Here is a 21,017-nt window from a genome sequence, read left to right on the forward strand (position 1 = left end):
TGTATTTGTCAATCGGATGTTCCGTACGTTTCATGATGTAACCCCCTGTCAGTGTTTCAAACCACGCCGTTGTTTTGCAAGAAGTGAAGGTGATTTTTTTTAAAGCTCTATCGCATTGTTTTACGAACAAAATTTTAAGTATGCTTGCCTAACCTAACCTTGCCGGAAATGGTTCGTGGGGCTATCTGTAAATAGTTTTTGGGGCTATCCGTGAATGGTTTTTGGGGCTATTCAGGTATTTTTCGGTTACGAAGGTTGGAAACACTGCATACCCACATGATCCATGACGCCACTCAAGCTGTACCCGCCATATTGTGTGTTACGGGAGCCAAAAATGGAAGAACAATAATTACTGTTAATGTGAAAAATTGAAATTATTTTCGTGAAAAAAGCAAAATGCCACCTTAAAGAACCTTTCGCAATGCAGAATAGGTAAGTACGAACGTTAAAAATGACAAAATAAACGAGTGGGATGTGTTCGGTGGAGATCGAACTATTACCAATTTAAGAATCTAGCTTCAAAATATCATTGAAGCTAATTTTTAGAGCATAACATTTTAAATAATGTTTTCATGGAGGCATGTTCCTTCCCTGGAAAATGAATGCCAGCCTTAATGTACGTATATCACACATATCACGGTCATTTGTGTGTGTTATGAAAAGGATATTGCAAGAACATGATAACTTCATATCGACGTCGATTGTGCTGTCCTGATTCATCTTGCTCGAATTTATAACAATACTAGGTTTATTCGGTGGCAGAAATAGCGAGAATAAAAAAATAATATCTTAATAACGCAGTAGCTTTAGAGGTAAGTCACCTACCTACCTTCCGAGTTCTTTACATATGAAATGTTTTATCACCACCAATAGAGTTGTTTAAACATGTATTGTGTTTGTGTATTCATATTTTGTAGAAGACGGAAACTATACACATCACGCACATCCTAATTGGCCCTCACTGCGCCACAAACGAGAAAATCCATGGTAGGAAAGCTGATTGTCTCTGCGAACAGCTTGAAACAAAAATTTCTAAAGCAAGGTGTAATCCGCGCATCAAACCAAGATATTACAAGATATATATACTAAATTAGGGAAAATTAAGTGACAAAAACATCTGCTTTGACGAGAGTGAGGGACAAACATTAATACCTTCTCGGGGCAGTAGACTGTGACTTTGTTTGATTCACTCCATTAGTCCCGTACCGCACTAGAATTAGCAATATATAACAAACTTAAATATCTCGTTCATTTCCTTTATATATTACAGAAATATTGATCATATATATAGTGTATTGTGTTATATTCATATTAGGTACTTAAACTCCTGTTTTGTACAAACGAAACCTCTGAAGAATGTCTACCATTCAAGATAGGACATTTGACAAGACAGCAAGACAGGAGTTTGTCTGTGTCCATCCAGCAGCGTGGCAAGACAGGTGGAAAAGCAGTTGTGTTTCGTACATATTTAGCACAAAATAAATTATTTGTAGATTGAGTCGTGTGTTTTGAGTTTATTCAATTTTTAGGAAATTGACACTGTTTTCATCTGATGCGACCTTCTTTAGGGTTGTATGTGTTACGTGTTTGTTTTTTGAAACCTACAGTACTAAACTTCACTTCCTATCAGAAACATCCTATACGCTTTTTGTGGACATCCTGCACCAAGTGTTATCCATTATCCAGCAATTGGGGAAGCACTAAAAAAACACGGAAAGTAAAGTTGAATTTTCCATTGGATATGATGGCTGATCCGGAGATGGAAAAAGTCTTAGCTCCATTGAGGGCATCTGTGAAAGAACAGGTATTACTTTAGGTTGTTATTTTATAAATGACATGACAGCGACTTGCAACGTAATGCTGAATTATTTCTAGAAATGTTAGTAATAAATCTCTGAGTAATGGCAGAAAACATTTCAAAAGGCTTGTCGTGAAGAACAGCGTAGAAGTGCAAAGAGAATTACATAATTCTCTCAAATTACATTTAACAGATGAAGTTCCCATCCTCTCATTCGGCATATCAACTCAAAGCTCAAGTTCCGATTGTTTAATTCCGAACTAATCATTGAACACTATTATTAAACATGGTTCGATTTCTATTTATGATTTTTACATAAATATTTCCTCGGCCGAGTGATTGCTTGCTGCGTATTTAGTGGAGAAGCATTTTGCCTTTCCGTATACTTCCAATATGCAAAATCTTTGCGAACTACCAGTTGTTTACTGTTTTGGATATGGGCTGCTGCTACTATATTACTTGGCATTAGGTACAAGGGTGTTTTAATTTTTATGCTCCTAAATCCTTTTATTATTAGTTTGGACAGGTCAAATTTATCTCTTAACATAAATATCCATAAAAGATATTGGAGTATATGAGAGGGAAAGATTATTCCCTACTACACATGCAGTGAGTAATCGAGCAAGTGTGTGTAAAGATGGGGGGAAAATCGAACAACTCTAGAAGTGCAAGTGTCCAATGATTAGCTCAATTAAACGGTAAAATTTTCGTATCCCCAAAACGTATTTCTTCAATTTTGCAGGAGAAAGTACTTACCGAAATGGCTTTATTTATACTTTAGGAAGGTCTTGTAAGTTTGTTTTCACCTCGTTTAATTTTTTTTTGCCAGTAAATCATGTAATTTTCGACATTAATGTCACTCCGATGCACGAAAGCAGTTCCCTTCATGTTTGTCTACTACGTGAACCAAATATTTGCGAGCGTTTCATGACGTAACAACCGGTCAGTCTTTCCAAATACGCGGTTTTGTAACTGTGTAACAGTTATAGAACGTAAATAAACGTGAGTTACTGTTCATCATTTCTGATTACGAACTTGCGACAACATGACGTGCACAGGATCAGTGGCGTGCTCAATGTGAGGTTGATGGGGGTTATAACCCCCCCCCCCTTTCGCCCAGTATCTCTAAGACTATTTATGAATGGTTCGTGGGGCTATCCGTGAATGGTTCGTGGGGCTATTTATGACTGGTTCGTGGGGCTATCCGTGAATGGTTCGTGGGGCTATTTATGAATGGTTCGTGGGGCTATCCGTGAATGGTTCGTTGGGCTATCCGTGAATGGTTCGTGGGGCTATTTATGAATGGTTCGTGGGGCTATCCGTGCATGGTTCGTGGGGTTTTCGAACCCGAAAAAATTTCTAATTTTAAAAAACAAATTTAACTATGTTTCCTAACCTAACTGAACCTAACCTAACCTTGCCGTGCATGGTTCTTGGTGCTATTTATGAATGGTTCGTGGGGCTATCCGTGAATGGTTCGTGGGGCTATTTATGAGTGGTTCGTGGGGCTATCCGTGAATGGTTCATGGGGCTATTTATGAATGGTTTGTGGGGCTATCCGTGAATGGTTCGTGGGGCTATACATGAATGGTTCGTGGGGCTATTTATGAATGGTTCGTCGTGGGGTTTTCGAACCCGAAAAAAAATTTCCAATTTTGAAAAACAAATTTAACTATGTTTCCTAACCTAACAGAACCTAATCTAACCTTGCCGTGCATGGTTCGTGGGGCTATTTATGAATGGTTCGTGGGTCTATCCGTGCATGGTTCGTGGAGTTTTCGAACCTGGAAAAAATACGAAATCAGTAACACGAAAGTAGGTATTTTTCTATGAAGAAGGGTGCAACACTGCATAACCACTGATCATGGACTACGCTAGTCAAGAATTCTCCGCCATATCGCGTGTAACGCAAGCAAAAGCGAACAAAATAAAAATACTAGATATGTCGAAAATTGAGATTATTTTCCTGCAAAAAACGAAACGCGAAATAGAATAATCCTTACGAATGCAGAATATGTAAGTATCAATGTGAAAAATACGAAAATAAGGGAATTAGAGACATTTGGTGGTTACCGAAATTTTAATCAATTAAACAATTGGAACGGGTTCAGATGATCTTGTTTCTGGGAACTAATTATTATGAACTGTAGAGTAGATTACCATGTCATGCTATTTGTGTTTACATTAGGATTTTTTCACCCATATTATAGTCTTCCCTACAGGCTCTATGGGGAGGGCGATAAGGGTGATATGATATATTATATTCCTGATATTTTTTAAAACAAAAAAAAATGTTACATAGAAATTTTCAGCGAAAAATCAGGCTCGACCAGGACTCGAACTGGGGTCTCTGGCATGCCATGCCATTGCTCTAACCACTGAGCTACCAAGCCAGCCTGGTCTCACCTAATTTTTCGCCATCGCTGTTTTACCTGCGTGGAATCGTCTCTGCCAGTGCTCCCGCAACGGGAACAGTGGTTAGAGCAAAGGCATGGTATGCCAGAGACCCGGGTTCAAGTCATGCATTTTTTGCTGAAAATTTCTATGTAGTACATCTCCTGTGTGTGTGCCTAATCTTCAATAAAAAAAATTGTTGTCTTTTATCACAACATTTAGCAGTCTCGAGAAAACTTTTTTTTAGAGTTTGATTTAAACTCACATTCTGCTCAACATGTGGCAGTCGCTTGTGTTTTTTTCTAATTGTTAAGATTCTGAGTGTTCATGATCCACAAGATAATTCAAGTTCTTATTTTACTAAGAGGCTGTGTTGGTATGGATATTTTTTTTAATTCTGCCCGATTCGCTATATCAGGATTTTACCGAGTTATCTTGTTTTCCAGGGAGATGTGGTCAGGAACTTGAAAGCGAGTGGTGCCCCTGAGCTAGATGTTAAGAAAGCTGTGGCAGAACTTAAGATTCGCAAGAAGGCTCTTGAAGATAGGGAACTGCAGCTTGCTCCAGCATCTGCAACATTCGATAGAGCTAGAATGGAAGACTTACTTCGACGGCGCTTTTTCTTTGATCAGTCCTTTGCTATATATGGAGGTAATTAAAAATGATTTCATTTAAAGAAAATAATGTACCGAATTCCATTTTTTTTTAAAAAGTAATGATGAAGAAACTTATGGGTTTGTTTCTCTTGTATGTACGCATTGCTTGCATGATAGAATTATTTTCCTGTAGTTTACGGTTATTACAAGCATAAGAAAACAGTTTTTTCTTTGTGACGTTTCAGGAGAACACACGCTCCTTTCATCAGACATTTATTTTCATTTTGACTAAAGATACAGTTATAACAATGGTTAGTAATTTTTAAACAAAAAGAATCTGTTATATAATGGATGTTGTCAATGTTACATTGTTGTAATATAGCAACTTAACTGTGAAAAAAGCAGTCTATTTTATTTTTATTTTAGAATTTTTTAAATTATGAATCCCAAATATCATCAGGTAATTCAAATTCATCATTGTTTTCACAAAGTCTCTTGATGTTTTCTGTTACATTAAATTTTAAAGATGGTGGCTTACTCCATTTGTGAAAAAGAAAACTCCACACTGGATCTATGTTACCATTTTCATTATTTAATTTATTCCAGTGTTCTTCTGCAATGAACGAGGCTTCCCAGACATTCAACTCTGTGTTTCCCGTTAATCTTTTTAAAACCCTTCTCTTTTTAATCAAATGCTTCTCTTCGATGATATGAGTTGACAAACCTGTTCTTGGGTTTAGATTTATAATGTCCAAATCATGTTCGTGCCATCTTATTGCCATTTTCCTTGCTGTTTGTCCCACATAATCTTTTGAACATGAACAACTTATATTATATATTCCTGTGGTTTCCACATCTGGTAGCGAGTTTCTCATTTTGAATTCATTAAATGTACATTCCAAACTTCTTGGTGCTTTAAAAACAATTTTGAAATTAAAACTTTTAAAAATTTTTGCAATTTTATGTGAGAATCCCTTGTGGAATGGAATGCACACAAATTTCTTTTCAAGAGATTTTTCATCTTTGTCTGTATTTCTCTTTTCCTTTAGTTTTCTTGCAACTTGTTTTTTGATTTGGTTTATTCTGTTAGTGTGAAAGCCATTTTCTTTTGCTATATTAAAGAGCCTTTCTTCTTCATTTTTGATATCCTCATTATTAGAGCATAGTCTTTGTGCTCTCAGGAAAAAATTTAAAAATATGTTATCCATTGTTATACGCGAATGTTCTGATTTGGCATGGATGTATTTTTCCCCCGCTAATTTTTTTCTATGGACTGATGTTTGAATTGTTGAGTCAGTTGTCTTAATTTGCAGATCAAGGAAAGAAATTACATTGTTATTCATGGGTTCGCAAGTGAATTTTATGCGACGATGTGATTCATTTAACGATTTAAATACGTCCATGATGGTGTTCTCATTTTTAGCAATAATTAGCACATCATCTACATATCTGATGTAGAGTTTGATATCCGCACCTATCGCATTAACAATTGGAGATTCTATGTAATGAAGGAAAATGCTGGAGATGATTCCGGATACTGGGTTTCCCATTGATAGACCATTATTTTGCTGATAGATTTTGCCATCAAATATAAAGTAATTGTAATTTGCACATACAGTAAACCATCGAACCATTTCCCATGATTCTACTGGGTTAACCTTCATCTCAATAAGCCATCTGTGTAATGCATCTTTGGCACCTTCTATTGGGACACTAGGATATAAATTTTCAACATCAAAACTTGCAATACGATACTCACTATTCCAAACAATATTTTTTAGTTTCTGTTTGACTTCATATTTATTTTTAACACTGAATGGTGTTTGTTGTTTAATTATAGCAAGTCTTTCAACTAAATATTTGGATAGTTTGTATGCAGGATGTGTGAAAGTTGCAATGATGGGTCGTATTGGAGTTCCCGGTTTGTGAGTTTAAGGAAAATGGCACGAACATGATTTGGACATTATAAATCTAAACCCAAGAACAGGTTTGTCAACTCATATCATCGAAGAGAAGCATTTGATTAAAAAGAGAAGGGTTTTAAAAAGATTGACGGGAAACACAGAGTTGAATGTCTGGGAAGCCTCGTTCATTGCAGAAGAACACTGGAATAAATTAAATAATGAAAATGGTAACATAGATCCAGTGTGGAGTTTTCTTTTTCACAAATGGAGTAAGCCACCATCTTTAAAATTTAATGTAACAGAAAACATCAAGAGACTTTGTGAAAACAATGATGAATTTGAATTACCTGATGATATTTGGGATTCATAATTTTAAAAAATTCTAAAATAAAAATAAAATAGACTGCTTTTTTCACAGTTAAGTTGCTATATTACAACAATGTAACATTGACAACATCCATTATATAACAGATTCTTTTTGTTTAAAAATTACTAACCATTGTTATAACTGTATCTTTAGTCAAAATGAAAATAAATGTCTGATGAAAGGAGCGTGTGTTCTCCTGAAACGTCACAAAGAAAAAACTGTTTTCTTATGCTTGTAATAACCGTAAACTACAGGAAAATAATTATGGGTTTGTTTCCCCACTTGGAATGATGAAACATAGTTACTCAGCATACTCCCCTCGAAGCTCAATGCACACACTGGCTCTGTGCTCCAACTTTTGCAAACCACTTCAAAAAATTCTGAAGTTTACTCCTCGCGCCAATGTTCTGTGGCAGTAATCACCTCCTGATCTGAGCCAAAATTGTGTTTTTTGAGCTGAGTTAACAGAATGTAGTCTGATTGAGCCAGATTGTTGTATAGGGTGAATGATCAAGACACTGAAAGCCCAGGTCTCGCAATTTCTGCTGTGTTGCTGTTGCTCAATGTGTAGGGGCATTGTCGTGGAGAAACAGGACACCCTTTTTGAGATTGAGACATGGTCACTTAATAAACCTGAAACGACAAGAAAGCCTGTCAGTTATGCAATTCCTTTTGGTATGTGTACATACAAGGATGTGTACTTTCAAGACATAATGTGACCTTCCTCTAACAGTTTGTGACTTGGTCGGGCTACAAACTTTTCAGCATCCCCTCGTATATGTATATTATGAGCGTAGTAGATTTCCCACTGACTTTAAATTCTTAAAAGTTAAGGAATTTCACGTAATTATCCAGAAACTTGCAATAGTTGGGAATATTAAATCTAATTGTGGTACAGTAAGATGTGAAGATTTTAAGGTAAATTATCCATTGCATGTTCATTCAATTTGCTTGACACAATGCAAGAATTGACCTCCTCACTAAATAAAGCAATCAACCCCCCAGCACCATTCCTAGTTTATGGTAATTAAAAGATCAAGATATCGGTACAAAAACTGGGCATATTTCAGGATCAAAAGTCATATATAAAATAGCATATCGGTGTTTGTTGTAAGTCAAAACACGCTCACTCAATAAAGGCGATTCTATTCTATAAAATGGTGAATAAAAGCCTCTAATTGATTTAAAAACTACACTTATAATAGCACATTTATATAGTTACCATAGTATTAAATTAATTCCTGTGTAAAGGAATCCATTTTTCCCTTCTCAAATATTTTCAGCAGAGTAAACAATTTTCCAATATTTGCATAACTCATAGGATAATTGAAACTTCTGAAGGTGCCGTGCTGGTAAATAAACCCTGAATTTCGTGTTTAGGAGTATATTTTACATTTTGCAGTTCATTTCGCATCATTTTGTGGCAAAACATGGTAGCAAAATGCACCTCACACCTTTCAGAAACATTAAAAATTAATATTGCAACATTTTGTGTTTTCGTCAAAAACAAAATATGCATGCCCCCACAATTCCATTTCTTAAGTATCCAAGAGAAAAAAAAATATTTTGGGACCTTCTATACAAAAAAATACACATTTGAGACTAAAGGTGAGAGTAATTTATTTGTATTTTTGATGGATTTTCATAATATTTGCCACAACACATTTTAATCAGCCCGAAATTTAATCAATTTAAATTAAAAACTGGTCATATATGGTAGTATATTTTCCTTACACCTTGGGATTTGACTGCTACTTTTCACCAAAAAATATTACATTTAAAACCATAATCAAAATTAGTTGCCCTTTCTTTGCAATTTTGTCTATTTAATGTGATTAAAATTATACGAAATTGCAGTTGTGTTGCAATCAGAGTGCTAATGTGAAATTTATCTTGCCCCCTCCTTTACTTAGCTTTCACAAATTGGTTGTATATGTGAAAATGTGAGAAATCCAAACTTGTATCTCATATTGAATATGCCCTTTCCCAAGTAACAATCCATGAGCACATATTTTTGCCTAGAATATTTATTCAAGCACCTTTTCCACATTTGTTCTCTTGATTTGTATTTATGAATTACAGAAATTGATTAACATTAAATTGTGGATAGTGTGATATTGATAATCAAACCCCTAAAAATGTTCACAGAGGCCTACTTTGTGGTAATTTTGGTGTAAATTGCCATTACACCGAAATTTCTGCATAAAGCTCTGTTGATATATATAGCCACAATTTATTCATACAGAACAGGTAAGCTTGTAGATGAAATGATCAGTGGAATGGAAAACTTACACAAAAGTCTAAGTTGTTTAAATTGTGTAATGTAGTGGAATATCAAAGTTCCAGATTTTATTCCTAGCTGAGTCACCGTTATCACGTAAATGTTCATTGTTATATTCTGTAACATAGTAATTATATTGGGTTGGCCCATAAGTCCTGGCATATTTTTAAGTGAAAATTTTGCATGAAAAATAAAATGTGTTAGCAATGCATTTTATGTTATTTGATAGAGAATTATGTGCTCTACAAAATAGTGTGTTTAGTTTTTTTATGCTGATATACTTTTTGTTCTTTTCAGCTCATTAAAATGGAGTGTCGACAAAAAATAGCATTTTCGACACCTTCTGCTGTTTGCGTTTAATCGAAGTGCCAAAGCCACAGAAGCTGCTCGAGAGATTTGTGAAGTGTATGGCGAAGAAGCGATGCCTCTTAGGATGGCTCAAAATTGGTTTAAGCGATTCAAAGATTACAATTTTGACCTCAAAAGACATGCATCGCACCGGACGCTCCGTTCAGTTCGATGAGGAGCGACTGAATCAGCTTATTCACCAAGATCCAGGTGAAACGACGAGGGAAGTGGCAGAGATAATGGAATGCTCCCACAATACCATAGAGCGCCACCTTCATTCGATGCGAATGGTTCAAAAGTTGTGTGCATGGGTTCCGCATGCTTCGAAGGACAACAACAGAGTTCAACGAGCCACGATCTCCGCTGGTTTGCTTGCCCGTCATCGGTCAACTCATGGACACAAGCAGTGATTCCTCTACCGAATTGTTACTGGTGACGAAAAATGTGCCTGTACGTCAATATGAAATATGAAGCAGCGCAAAGAATGGCTTAGCCCCAACAAGCAGGCGACACCGCGTGCAAAACAAGGTGTCGAAAATGCTCTTTTTTTTCGACTTGACACTCCATTTCAGTGACCTGAAAAGAACAAAAACTATATCAGCATAAAAAAACTAAACACACTATTTTGTAGAGCACATAATTCTCTATCGAATAACATAAAATGCATTGCCAACACATTTTATTTTTCATGCAAAATTTTCACTTAAAAAAATGCCAGGACTTATGGCCCAACCCATTAGTTTGCCATGTACAGTCCCATAAAAGCTACATTCTAGTGTTTTCTATGACATGGACAATAGCTTGCATTATTCAATTTTTGAGAATACACAACCTGTTATCCTGAGAAAGATTTTCTGTGGTTTCCCCTTTTGTTAATACAGGAGAGTACATTTCACTTTCATGGAAGCCCCATAAGCTACTTTCAATTTCCTTGTGTTGTGTTTTCTCTTTCTTCCTGTCATGTTTTAGCTTTATAATTCCTGTTAGATCCTTTTAAAACTCTGAAGTTTAAGGGCACCTAAACTGCAGTGATTCGTTATCTTTCCAGGTATTACCGGCCAGTATGATTTTGGACCAATGGGATGTGCCTTGAAATCCAACATGTTAAATGCTTGGAGGAATTTTTTTGTCCTTGAGGAGCAGATGCTGGAAGTGGATTGCTCTGTCCTAACCCCTGAGCCGGTTCTCAAGTGAGTGTTCAACAAGGATGGAATTATCTTAATTTTATCATGACACCGGTTTCTTAGAATTCATACAAAGTCTAAATATTAGGGGATCGTTGATAGGCTATGACAGCCTTTAGCCACTCGCTTGCTACACGAGAGGAACATTGTAAGAGAAAGGGGGTTAGCTCTGAAGAGCTACGTCTACACTTAACCAAGCAAGGGAGCTAGCCCCGTGAAATAAGAACAACACTCACGATTAACTTTAAACACTACAATTGACTGGTCTGGCAGGGGTGTGAGAGAATGAAAGACATGGATAGAGGAACTTTCGTTACCTGTAGATCTTGAAGTGACGATCGACTCGCTGGTTCGTTGATGAAACTCTGATGAACTCTTCTAAAATAAAACTCCTTTCCGATAGCGTACTACTCCTCGCTGTAACTCCTTTTGTAACATTCGGTAATCCGACTTTAAGTCGGAGGCAACAACTATTCACGCCATAACTTTCTTAGTTCAACTGTTTGTTTAATTCCGAGGCACCGACTGTGCACGCGATAAATTTCAGATACCGACTGGGGGGAGAAATATTCTCTCAAGCTATTTAAACTAAATTCGAACTTCGGCCGTTGAGAGACCACCTCTCTCAATAACGGTGCTTTCAGCGTAAAGCTGTGTTTGCAGTATCTTTCCTGCGATTCCGGAAGAATTCCGCTGAAGATCGCAGGTGGCATTTGCTTGAAAGAAGCTCTTTCCAGCTTCTTTCATACTCGGGCCCTTTTTATGAAATGATTAGGCTATCGGACTATGGCGCCCGGGGTCCCGGATTCGAGTCATGCCTTCAGCATGATACAAATTATTAAGCCATATGGACTGTTGAAGTAACTACTCATTTTTCACTATCCTAGCAGCCACATAATCAAGTGGCTTGGACGAAGTGTACTAGTGCCATATGTGTGAAAGATAATGCTATCAAAGACCAAGTCTAGTTCCTTCATGTGATGCGATTGTTGCTACCACTGTGCCAAGACCATTGAATGCTGGACTCGCAATCCTCCTGAGGGTCCTAAATTTGAATCCAGGCACCTTTATCAGGTTCATCAAATCATCATTCCTGTACGTCCACTTTATGCTCAAACGTCTCTACCATGAGCTGAAGCAGGGAGGCCCATTGAATGTTTATTACTAGCATTATTATCAGGGCTCGAAAAATCCTGGTCGCCAGGTCGCCATGGCGACTAAAATTTTCAGCCTGGCGACTGTGATCTTTTGCTGTAATATGTAGGAAATTTTGATGATTCTTTATTCTTTTTTTGCATTTCTGCCACCTAACCCATGTCATAGAGTATGGCCAATATTTAAGCACATGTTGAGTGCATCTGTTGACAAAATTTCGACCTGCTAGTGTTGCCATATGTCCCGAAAATGGTACTGTTTCACTCAACTCATAAAATCGCTAGTCAAAAATCCCTCAAATGCTGCACATGATCAATATTGGTCGCAACTGACAGATTGACATGGTATCAGACATCTTATTATCACCCTTTGATAATTTCTTACATATTTTTCTCACTCAAAAATATATTTCTGCCTTCCGCCAGTTATTAATTTATCTAATTTTCTGTGTGCCGTATACTGATAATTTTTTTAGCATTGAAAAATATCTCAATGGATGAGGCTTTATAATGCAGAAAACCCGGTGTAAATATCCCTTACGGCTTTTTAAGATATACATTTTCAAAGTATGGGTTGCGCGACTTTTGAAACACCGTAGTACGCACAATCGCTAGTAGGTGGTTTCCTGGTGCCTGATATTCAGAACTGGCGCCTAGCTTTGAAGAAGATTTTTCGAGCACTGATTATTATTATTCATTATAATTCAAACTTTATGCTAATTATTTGATATATCACAACATTTTAATGTTTATAATTAGTACTCAAGGTTTCCGCAGTGGAGCAAGTTCCATCAATGATGGCGGCAGTGGCTCCTACTGAAATTAATAGAACAAACTAAAAATAGCTTTGTGGAAATCGTGAGTACTAGATTTCACTGTGATTATTTACTACCACATGTCTCATTTTTCCAAAATATGAATAAATGTTTTATGTCCAACATTTTTGCCATATTCATCCATTTCTATAATATGTATGGCCCATGCTTTTTCTACATCTCAAATTTCCTTAAGTTTTTGGTAACTTTTCTCTAAATTTACCTTTACCCCCTCCCTTTCCCTGCTCCCCCAATGGAAAACATCTTGATAATCCTTTGATGGTAATTCCTTACCATAACTTTTTCTAATAATTGCTGTTCTAGTTATAAATACTCACCATGCTTATTTAGCTTTGAATTAGTTAATATTATTTTGAAAGATACCTTTACTCTTATTTCTCTATTCTCTTGATCACTTTAGCCTCACTTTGTATTTGTTTAAAAACCTCATGACAACTGATATAAAATATAAAAATATAGCATTTGTTGGTGTTCACATATACGGTAGGCTCTTTGCTAACCTGGTCATCCCTTACACAGAGAGGTGCAAGAAGATTGAGACTTTGGTGTAATTCTTTATTAAATGTAATGTTAAATGTTTACTATGCAGTGTATGAAAATAACTTAAATAAGGAGACAAAAATGTGGTGGTGCTAGAAGAAGGTGATCAGTAGCATCCAATCATCTGAATGCAGTTACTCAAAAGCAAAATCTGTGTCAGTTTGAATAACAGGCTGATCTACTGAGGTTGGGATTAGCAATAGCTAGAGGCATGCATATTTCGTTTTTGACGAAAACACGAAATGTGAAATAACAGATTGTAATGTTCATTTTTCATGTTTCTGAAAGGTGCGAGGTGCATTTTCCTACCCTGTTTTGTCACGAAATGATGCGAAATAGGCTGTTAAACACGAAATTTAGAGTTTACCAACACGAGATTTTCTGAAGTCTGAATTATCCTGAGAGTTATGCAATTCATGGAAAATGATTAATTCAGCTGTAAATATTTGAGAAACAAAGATGGATCCCTTTATTCAGAAATAAACTTAATACTCTGGTAATTATATAAACGTTCTATTAGAAGGAATATGTTTCTTTTGTGTAATAAGTGCAGCTTTGAAAACAAATTTAGGATTATGTTGACAAATTTTAAAAGCAAAATGTAATTTTATATACCACTTTTGATCTGATTATTCACCACTATAACACCGAAATTTAATTTTATTTACGGCTTTTGAACCTGAAAATGATTCCGTTTTTGTACCGAAAATTTGCTTTTTTGATCACCAAAAATATGTGCCTCTAGCAGTAGCCTACTGTATGTAAGGTGACATGTACTTAATGAAGAACATTTATATTTACAGAGCCTCAGGACATGTAGACAGATTTGCCGATTTGATGGTGAAGGATGTGGGAAGCGGAGAGTGCTTTCGATTGGATCATTTGATTAAGGCTCACCTGGAGAAGATGATGGCCGACAAGAAAACCTCTCAGGATATTAAGAACGAATGCCAGGATATTATTGTGAAGGTAGTGTCTTCTGCACTTATGGGGCATTTTCAGTTTTAAGTATTGATGTATTTTCACATTTCAAAGTCAACTTTGGAAACGCAAATTAATTATTATAATGTAAATCTAGTGTTCAAAATCAGGAGATAGAAGACACAAAATATATCTCAAATTTTGTTTCCTGTTGTGAAGTTACTTTCCCGTGACTTTTCCATGTAGTACACCTTGGACTTGATTCTTCCAGACTAACTAGGTTCTGATGTGTGTACTTGCAGCCAATATAAACCTGTGTAGGGCTTGTGTTGTGTTGTATCCTGCCTGTGTGTGTTTTTCATTAGCTTTCAGTTCCATCTTATCACTTGAACCCCATTTTCATGGTTAGCTGAAAGTGGCAAAAAAACAAAGTGAAATATGAAAATAGCAAGGCTGAGCTGATACCACGTTGAACCGGTGCAGATAATCTCACCATTTCCTACCAATACCTAAGCTTGAAAATTGTAATAAATAAAAGTTTTTAAAAATATAGATTAATATTAGTGCTTAAATATTCCACTCTAATTTTATGCATCAGTTTAGCAGGATTGTTGCTAAAAATATTTGTGATTTGTTACATTATCACAAAATTCATTTATTTCACACAAAACTGATGCAAAATAAGACATTTCGAATTTTGCTTCATTTCTAATACATTTAGACTCTGCAAAAGTGTCTCACAGCATTTTTGTGGAGTCTATGAAAGACCAAAATGCTCGAAAAGTATCGGCAGGTATCTGTAAATAAATTCCGATACAGATACATTGGTATCGGTATCACTCAACCCTAGAAAATAGTCTAAATACGAGAGGCATGTAAAAAAGAGGGCAGATTGGTTATTACAGAGAATAAAATCAAGCGAGTAAATTTTTATTTTGATGCTATACAAGTGCATGCCCTAGTCACTATGTTGCTCCAAGTATTTTTGGTACCATGGAACAAGTTTATGTAGACCCTCTGCGTAGAAATCTGCTGCCTAGGATCTCAGTCAGTCGAGAACTGATGTCTTGAGAACTTTACTATCATCGAAACATTGTGAAGCAAGCCACTTTTGAGGTGAAGGAACAGAAAGTAATCACTTGGGGCCAGATCATGACTGTATGGTGGGTGATTTAAACGTTCCCATTGGAATTTTTGAATTGTCGCAACACTACAGTCAGTTGTGTGTGGGCGGGCATTGTCATTAATAAGCAGAATTCCAGACCACAACATTTCCTCTTCGCAGGTTTTGGATGGCACGTCGCAGATTAGACAGTGTTTGGCAATACACATCTGCTGTGATGGCTTGTCCCGGTTCCAGGAATTCCACCTTTTTGGTCCCAAAACATGGTTGCCATGATTTTGCGATGTGATGGTGTTTGCTTGAATTTCTTCGGTTTCAGTGAACCGGAGTGACACCATTGCATGGATTGCTGCTTCAACTCACCAGTGACGTATGATATCCAGGTTTCGTCTCCAGTCACTATGTGAGAAAACAAATTAATCCCATCCTTCTCCCAGCGGTCCAAAAAATCACGTGCTGATTTCATTCTTTCATCTTTGTGAGTGTTTGCCAACATTTTTGGCACCCACCTCGCACAAAGTTTGCAATAACCCAGATTGTCTGTTACAATTCTGTGCAATGTTTTATCAGACACTTCAGGAAACTCCTTGCCTAGATCAGTAATGGTGAAACGGCGATTGGATCGCACTTTCTCATCAACACGTTGCACAAGGGCTTCCGTCTGAACACTAGGCCTGCTGCTCCACTCGTCGTCTTGAACATTTGAACGTCCTTCCCGAAAAGCATGGCACCATTGTCCTACCTTTAGTTCACTCATTAATGTTGGTCCGTAAATGGCACACAATTCCCGATGAATGTCAGCTGCACTCAGTCCTTTTGCATTGAGAAATCTAATCACCGACCTCACCTCACATTTGGTGGGATTTTCTATTACAGCAGCCATTTCAACTTCCTGCTACTCGCACGTACACACCTCCACACTGAGAAATATGCCTCTGTTGCAGGCACAGAATACTAAAGCATGCTTCCGTGCATGCGCAGCTTCATCAGTGTTGCCAGTCCCAAGTAAAAAATTATCGGCCCCTTTTTTGACATGTGCCTTGTATTTATATATTTAAAAATTACCACCTGAGTAGCCACATTCATCTTAAAGCTCCGTCTCCACTATGCCAGTTGGCAAGGCTGCATGTAAAAACGAGCAAGTGGGTACCTATCGTCAGCAGGCCAATTGCCAGGCCGAAGCCAACCCGAGTAGTAGCAGTTTTCTTCAAAGGAAATCATGGAGTGGAGTGGATGGACTTGCAAGTTATAGCATTATAGAAATATAAAAAGTATAATTTTTTAAAAAAACTTTAAAGCACACAACATTGTTTTTCACAAATGTTTAAGACATTTAAAATAAAACACAGTGTTGTAATGTTTATTAGACTTTTTTTGATAGTTTATTTGAAACCTTTAAAACACACATTGTTTTTACAAATGTTTAAAACATTTAAATACAGTGTTGCAACATTTTTTTTTACACTTATTTATAACACATTTTGATACTCTGGTTATGTGCCTGTTTTGTAACTTTGTATTTTGATCTTAGGCTGTAGATTGCATATGTGTAAATTACGGGAATTGAGAATGATTGTTATGTAATATATGGTTCATTTTTTTCTTCCTTAAGCTTGATGGGATGACAAAGGATGAAATGGACAATGTCCTGAAGAAATTCAACATTCGGTCACCATTGACAGGAAACGAGTTAACGGAACCAATTGAATTCAATCTCATGTTTGCAACTCAGATTGGTCCATCCGGACTTGTTAAAGGGTATGTCATCCTTCGCAGTTTCCTGCATCTGGCTGGGTCAGCATAGAAGTCAAGCCTCTCCATTTTTTCCTGGTCTTCAACCACTCCTCTCTTTCCACGGTGTTCCAATCTTGTCCTTTTCTGCCAACACTCTTTGCTATCTGCTCTTTCCACCGACATCTTGGTCTTCCCCTTGGCCTTATTCCCAATCATTTTGCATTGTAAGCTCTTACTGGTAGTCTTTCTGCATCCATCCTCTTCATGTGTCCGAACCATATCATCTGTGCCTGATCTATCCTCTCCTGACGCTTCACCACAACCACTGTCTGTCGGATCTCCTTATTCCTTATTCTATCTCTTCTAAGCTTCTCAGTATACTCCTTAAAAATTTCATCTCCACTGCCTGCATCTTTCTTTTCTCTCTCTCTGTCATTCCCAAGTCTCTGCTCCATACATAATTATTGGCACATAGTATGTGTTGTATATTAACTTCTTGCATCCCTGTTCCATATTAATCTTCGAACGCTTTGAAACAGTGTATGTATGTTTATTAAAGAAGGAGTTTTCTGATTGTGGTGCAAGGAAGTCATGAGTGAAACATACTTTTCAGTCATCAACTGTAACACATGTGCAATAGCCAATATTCTCAGTGTTTAAAATATTGCTCAATCAGTATTAGAGAGCATGACCAATTGATAGAAGAAAATTACAAATACTGATAAACTATTAATTTGATTATGGTCAAATCTGACTTACATTGTAGCCAGAAAATTAAAAGAAACAAATTAAATGTTAAGTTCTCAGTTGATTTGATATAAAATATCAAACATTGAATGTAAAATATGACCTTTGTCCAGCCCCGCATCTAACATTAATTTTAAATATCCTGCATACAATATTACACTGTCAAGATGACATGAAGGTAGAGAACCTTAGGATTTTTCTTTGCATTTTGCATCGGTTAGCAGTATGTTGTTATACATTTCACATGATAATTAGACTGACAAGCTGAATGAGTTGCAAATATGTTAAAATACCTTAGCGTTATATCATAATTTACTTTTTAATGTTGTTAAAACATTGTTGTTTTAATGTAATAAAAATGTATTTTAACAGCTTCTTGAGGCCGGAGACTGCTCAGGGTATTTTTGTGAACTTCAAAAGGTTATTGGAATTCAACCAGGGTAGGCTACCTTTTGCTGCAGCTCAGATTGGAAATGCATTCCGTAATGAGATTTCTCCTAGATCTGGTTTAATTAGAGTCAGGTATGTATTTGTGTCTTGTAATACTTGTTACGACATGTCCACATTTTAGCTCCAAAACATATAGCAAGATTAATATAATGAAAGGAAGCAAAGTCCAGTGAAACATCATGGTCCAAATGACCGCTTGGGAACTCTAAATGTAAAACTATAACATGATTAAATTACAAATGTCTAAGGAACCATGTGTTCCTCAAAAACATGTTTACTTCCTTCTAACATCCATAAACTATAAGGAAAAAAGCTATTTTCTTGTTGTTACTAGTACTATTGCTGCTGCTGGTTGCTGCTTGATGATGTTAATATTATTACATACTATTATCAAATCCACAAACTTTTTATAACACAGTTTTTATATAACCCTCATATAGTATACTACAGGGTGAGTCATAAGTCTCCATACAAATGGTGAAAACAAATGGTCCATTTGAAAGTAATGGTTAATTGAAATGAGAATAATCCAGATATTTGGATACATATGTGTGAAAACCCATGACACCGTGGCCAAACTTATCAAGAAATTCAGAAGGACAGGTTCCGTCGCCGACGAAAGCAGGCCTGGAAGACCAAAGACAGCAACAGATGAGAGGAAGGTAACGCAGGTGCCACGGTGTCATGGGTTATCTGCGTTCTGTGGGTTGCATTGAATGTATGTGCTACATAACAGGTGATACCACTCCCAGCCAACAGAATGATGTCAATCCGTTCTTCCTTCATTAGTGGCATCTCTTTTTCATTGGTTCACCTGCCTGAAAAGGAAAAATAAACATTAGTCACCGTTTTCACCATTTGTATGGAGACTTATGACTCACCATGTACATTCCTGGCCTCAACAAACAACATTTTAGTCTTAAACCCCTTCAAAATGCTAAATTAAAGTTCAGCTGCATTTGCACACCAAAATTATATTTTTTTCTGATTTATTGTGTATTTGAAAATATTTTTAAAAAATAATTTTTTTACACTATTGATACTTTAAACTGTTTACTTTTTCCCCAAGGGAGTTTACAATGGCAGAAATAGAACATTTTTGCGATCCGGCTGACAAAGATCATCCGAAATTTGATTCGGTACGAGACACACAGATGGCACTGTACTCTGCTTGTAACCAGATGGACGGCAAATCTGCAGTTATCATGTCCATAGGAGAGGCAGTGGATTCGGTAAGTTTTTTTTCTCATTTTTTCCAGTGCAACTTAAAAGTTACTAGTTTGTTGTTCTTCCTCTAGAGCTTATACAATGTTGATTGCGATCCTACCATGCCAAGTACTAAGATTGGCCAAGTCTAGATCTCAAGTTATGTGGTAGAGCCTCCCCTGATGGCAGAGTGGTTGTGTCGTTGCCTTGTAGTCAAGGGGTTCTGTTCCGGTTTTAATACCCGGTGGAGGCACATACTGGTTCGGATCCCACTTTATACTGTAGGTCCAGTACCAATAAGCCTTTCTGTGCATATAGTGGACTTAAAACACCAAATCAATCAGTCAAGTTACGTGGTCCATTTGAAAGTAATGGTTAATTGAAATGAGAATAATTCAGATATTTGGATACATATCAGTTATTTAATTTAGATTTGGCTCTCCCTGCAATATATTAGTTTTGCTTAAAATTATATCCACGTACATTGGCATGGGTATTCTATTGTTACAAATAGAGCTGGGCCGATAATTTTACCAATTCTCACTGATACTTGAAAATTGTAACAACTGAAGGTAGTTCACAATATTAATTTTCATATGTAATTCTTTCATTCGAGCTATACGACAGCAATCTGCAAGTTTTAAATTAAGGTGTTTTTAATTTAGTGGGAAAGATCCACATGTATGATCATGTAATGTATTGATTATTTAATCACTGATCATAATGTATTAATAGAGACACATATTTTTGGCAAATAAAAAAGCAAAATTTTGGTACAAAAACAGTCAATTTCGGGTTCAAAAGCGGTAGCGGTGAAAAAGCAGAATATAAAATGACATTTTGGTTTTAAAAATGTGAATATAACTCAAATTTGATTTAAAATCTGCTCTTACTACACAAAATAAATATATCCTTTCTAATTGCACATTTATGTCATTACCAGAATATTAAGTTTATTCCTGTACAAAGGGGGCCATTTTTGCTTCTCAAATATTTAAAGCAGAATTAATTGTCTGTGAATTGCATAACTCACAGGATAATTCTGACTTCAGAAAGTGTCGTGTAAATAAACTCTAAATTTCATGTTTAAGAGCCTATTTTGCATTATTTCTTGGCAAAACAGGGTACGAAAATGCACCTCACACCTTTCAAAAACATGAAAAATTAACATTACAATGTGTTATTTCACATTTCTTGTTTTCGTCAAAAACGAAATATGCATGCCTCTATGTATTAATCATTTAGTCATAAAATCCATTTCTCTGTACAGTATTGTTGCAAGAAAGATGAAAATTCTGAATTTTGGATCATTTCCAGGATATTCAGAGTTTGGATTTGATTCTTGTTATTGAGCATTGCTTTTCTGTCACTTTTGAGAATGATTGATGATAGGATGAAATTGATGAATGGACACTCGCAAACCTGAGACCCCTG

General features: G+C 36.4%; 2 protein-coding genes across 5 annotated transcripts in view; one reads left to right on the plus strand and one right to left on the minus strand.

Annotated features, from left to right (window-relative positions):
- The window catches only part of LOC145981328 (S1 RNA-binding domain-containing protein 1), a 56,153-nt gene extending 55,235 nt beyond the window's left edge, over positions 1–918 (minus strand). Inside the window, exon 1 of one of the 3 annotated variants that reach the window (XM_083114534.1) lies at positions 830–918. The gene's annotated coding sequence lies outside the window, so the exon portion shown is untranslated. Of the gene's footprint in view, positions 1–825 lie in introns of all 3 variants that reach the window. The other 2 variants (XM_083114535.1, XM_083114537.1) reach the window with 2 other exon arrangements.
- A 484-nt stretch (positions 919–1,402) lies between these two features.
- The window catches only part of GlyRS (glycine--tRNA ligase), a 47,550-nt gene continuing 27,935 nt past the window's right edge, over positions 1,403–21,017 (plus strand). The window contains exons 1-7 of one of the 2 annotated variants that reach the window (XM_083114245.1): positions 1,403–1,804; positions 4,639–4,843; positions 10,737–10,878; positions 14,206–14,371; positions 17,059–17,204; positions 18,300–18,449; positions 19,447–19,609. In XM_083114245.1, coding sequence (XP_082970371.1) covers positions 1,553–1,804; positions 4,639–4,843; positions 10,737–10,878; positions 14,206–14,371; positions 17,059–17,204; positions 18,300–18,449; positions 19,447–19,609 — 1,224 coding nt within the window. In that variant the 5' untranslated portion in view covers positions 1,403–1,552. The remainder of the gene's footprint in view (positions 1,805–4,638; positions 4,844–10,736; positions 10,879–14,205; positions 14,372–17,058; positions 17,205–18,299; positions 18,450–19,446; positions 19,610–21,017) is intronic. The other variant, XM_083114246.1, reaches the window with a different exon arrangement.

Source organism: Lepisma saccharinum, chromosome 29, assembly GCF_977018435.1.
Source record: "Lepisma saccharinum chromosome 29, izLepSacc3.1, whole genome shotgun sequence".
NCBI classification, from domain to species: domain Eukaryota; kingdom Metazoa; phylum Arthropoda; class Insecta; order Zygentoma; family Lepismatidae; genus Lepisma; species Lepisma saccharinum.